General features: G+C 35.7%; 1 protein-coding gene across 1 annotated transcript in view; it reads right to left on the reverse strand.

The window, feature by feature from the left end:
* Positions 1–2,476: 2,476 nt before the first annotated feature.
* Positions 2,477–3,708, reverse strand: part of LOC122059145 (G-type lectin S-receptor-like serine/threonine-protein kinase RLK1) — a 1,446-nt gene continuing 214 nt past the window's right edge. The window contains exon 2 of the mRNA XM_042621832.1: positions 2,477–3,695. Within this exon, the coding sequence (XP_042477766.1) occupies positions 2,704–3,695 (992 nt within the window). The 3' untranslated portion in view covers positions 2,477–2,703. The remainder of the gene's footprint in view (positions 3,696–3,708) is intronic.

Below are 3,708 nucleotides of genomic sequence, written 5' to 3' on the forward strand. Positions count from 1 at the left end.
AATCTGAAAAGAGATGACTCATATGATGAATAAGGTTAAACACATGAGATGACTTTCCTTTATATATGCTAAGTGTATGGAAAGAGTTTTTACCCAAAAAAGAATTGTATGGAAAGAGTAAGAAAAGGGTTTTTAAAAATGTAAAATTCATTTTAACACAGTATTTAATACACTTTTTATATTTAATGACGATGTTTACATTCATTAAAAAAAATGTGTTATATTAAAAGGGTAAACTTCACTCCCATCTCCTGAACTAAGGCGAAATATCAACTAGACCCACCATCTTTGTGAAAATATCATTATCCTCCCCTACAAGAAAAAGATGCTATTTAACAGCCCCAACCATTAGTTTTGGCTGTTAACTCAAGTTAAGTTTTTTTCATAATCCCCAAAATACTCCCTATTTGTCTAATACCTAAGCTACCCTCATCTTAAGTAAAAACCCCCTTCTTTCTCTCTTTCTCCCTTTCCCTCTAAAAATCGTGAGGAGCCATCTCATTCTGTTTTGGGCGATCGGAAAAGAAAAAAAATTGATGAAAAAGATTAACAGAGATGATGCGAATGAAGATGAAGAAGACTAAGGGGATGTCGGCCTTGAACGGCGACTTAGGGTATGCATCCATGTGTTAGAGTAAGTTAGAGAAGTCCTTGGATTACTTGTGAACATAGACGCGTATGAAAATCTCCACCGCCCAGAGCTGTTTTTAACCTCTATTCTTCCAATTGATACTTCAAACAGTCCAATGTTCATCTCTAATTTTTCCTTTTTTAGGAAGAAATTCTTTGTGAACACAATTCACTCCCCAAAGCAAAAAACACTGAGGAGAAAAGGTTTGTGGGAAAAGAAAAAAAGTTGGTTAAACAACTTTGAAAAGCCCCAACTTTCTCTCAATTTTACTGGATCCAACCGTCTTCAATGCCCCAGTGCAGATGGAAAAGTTGGCAGGACTTGGACTCGGACTCGCACCCACACCTCTGACCGTGAGATGCGCATTGACACACTTGAGAGGATTTGTTTCCAGCATATTACTTCCCCCGCCATTCACCCAACTAACACATGGGAGCCTTCCTGACTACTATCCTACCTCACAGTTTTCATTTTTTACAGGAAAAAAAAAATAATAAAAATGGAGACTACCAGCTCATCTACTACAAGTCAAAATTGTTTTCAAATAGAAGAGCAAGATTGTCCAATCACCAACCTAGTTATTAAATTCTCTGAATTATTCGCGAATAATTCGATCGAACAGAATTTTATCGAATTTTACAAATAATTCTATCTGAATCAAATAAAAAATTCTCGAATTTTATAGATTTTTTTAAAATTCACCAATAATTAGGCCAACCGAATTTTATCCAAATTATAGCCGAATTTAATCCCATGTAAAAAAAAAAAAAATTTACCTTTAATAAGTCAATAAGTCTTTAGAAAATAGTGTGATTATAATGCATTTATTATCCTAATGTTATTTTTCTTCTGTTTTTTAACAAAAACCAACAAAGTTTATTTTTCTTGAGGTAATCTCTCAAATTTCTTTAAAAAAAAATAAAAAATAAATTAAAAAAAAAAATCTCACCTGATTTTGGCTTGATTAAGTCTTACAGTCGTTATTCTCTCTCTAGTCTTTAAGGTCAACATGCATGGTGGGTGACGTGGGTTTAGCTGAATTTGTGTTCAGTCCCACCTCTCAGTCTCTTTTTCTCTAATTCAATTATTTGAGTAATAGAAAATGAGTTTAGAAAAATAAAAAGAGCTAAATATAATATTTTTATCTTTAAAATTTAAAATTTTAATTTTATATCATTTGTATGTTATGTACATATGATAATTGATAGATAATATGAAATAAGTATTGCAAATATTAAAAATAACATCCGAATTTTTTGTCCGCTTTTTATTTTTATTTTGTAAACGAATAATTCCCAAATCCAAATCCGAACTCGAATTTTATTATCTCCGCTTTTTTTACCGATATTTTGATCAAATCGTTGAATTAATGAAATGAATTAATCCAAATAATTCCCGAATCCGAATTTAATAACTATGATCACCAACCATTAAGATACTTAATTACAGTTTCCATCACTGGGAAACTTCCATGGAGGTGAGGTGATTGGTTTTGGCTTGTAAACCAGAAAAGAAAAGGATGTTGAATTATATTAAACATAAGAGAGGAAAAGTACTATTACTGCGGTATACGCCTTTTTATATCTAAGAACAAAAAAATCTGTCTTGGGGTGGAACTTTTGTAGTTCATCTAATTATTCCATGTGCTTAGTGTTTGGAAGATCTTGAATCCAAGTAACCATCCATCACTACACCTTAACTGGCAGATTGGATTGTGAACTACTAGGTTGAATCCAAGTAACCATCCATGACCACACCTAAATTGGTAGATTGGATTGTGAACTACTAGTTTGGGATTGTTCTACATCAATTAATCTTCCCACTTCATCTCACATGGGCAAAAAATTTACAAATCAAGAACAGGCATTTTATACATATGTTAATACTTGACCATTACTGAAATCCACCTAAAACAGTTAAATTACAAACGCCCATCTTTATTGTTCAAGGCTTTCAAGTGAATAAACAAAAAAGCTGTAATGTAGTGTTTGAATCAGAAATTTGGAGTGCCAATTCCAATGCTGTGAATCAATGGAAGTAACACACACAGGAGAGAGAGAGAGAAAGAGAGATTAACGGTAAGAGCTGAAGGGAAAAGGGCAAGGTGGACGGGGAACATCGACAGCTCCTTCAAGCATCTGTGACACCTTCTTAATTGTTGGCCTCAGCGGCGGATCCTCTTGAATACACCAAATTGCAACCATCACAAAAGTCAGTAACCTCTTCTCATCCCTCATGGCCTCCTCATCCCTCTCCACCAACTCTTCAAGTTTACCTTCTCTGTAGCAATCATAAGCCCAGTCCGTTAATATAACTTTCTCTTCACCCCATGCTGTGTCAACACTCCTCCTACAAGAGATAATCTCCAACAACATCACACCAAAGCTATAAACATCCACCCTAGCTGTGATCGGCATACTCCGGAACCACTCTGGTGCCACATACCCTCTAGTCCCTCTAATGCCTGTTTGAGTTAAGACCTGGTCAGGCATCAACAGCTTTGCCAATCCAAAATCAGAAATCCTTGGCCTGAAAAAATCGTCTAGAAGTATGTTCTGAGGCTTTATATCACAATGGATGATCTGGGTGCTGCACTCTTCGTGTAAGTATGCAAGCCCCCTTGCAATCCCGATTGCAATCTGGGTTCTTTGATCCCAATGAGGCCTTGAGAGTCCAAACAGAAAGCTTGCCAAAGAACCATTACTCATGAACTCGTATACCAAAATCCTGTGTGGCCCTTCCTCACAAAATCCAAACAATTGAACTAAATTCTTATGGTGTGTCTGGCCGATCACAATTACCTCTGTTTTGAATTCCTTCTCACCTTCTTGAACCACCTTGTCTAGCCTCTTGACTGCAACCAGATTTCTAGAGCCTATTGGGAAGATACCTTTGTAAACAATGCCAAAAGCACCCTTTCCCAATTCTTCCTTGAACCCATTTGTTGCTTCTTCGAGTTCTTTGTATGTAAAGGAACGTAGATTAGTCTCCGAAATGCTTGAACCTTGCGTATTACTTTTTGGTCTTTTTTGGTATGCATAGAATGCACTGAGACAAGTTGCAGCTAACAATAAGAA

The sequence above is a fragment of the Macadamia integrifolia genome, chromosome 13, assembly GCF_013358625.1.
Source record: "Macadamia integrifolia cultivar HAES 741 chromosome 13, SCU_Mint_v3, whole genome shotgun sequence".
NCBI lineage: Eukaryota > Viridiplantae > Streptophyta > Magnoliopsida > Proteales > Proteaceae > Macadamia > Macadamia integrifolia.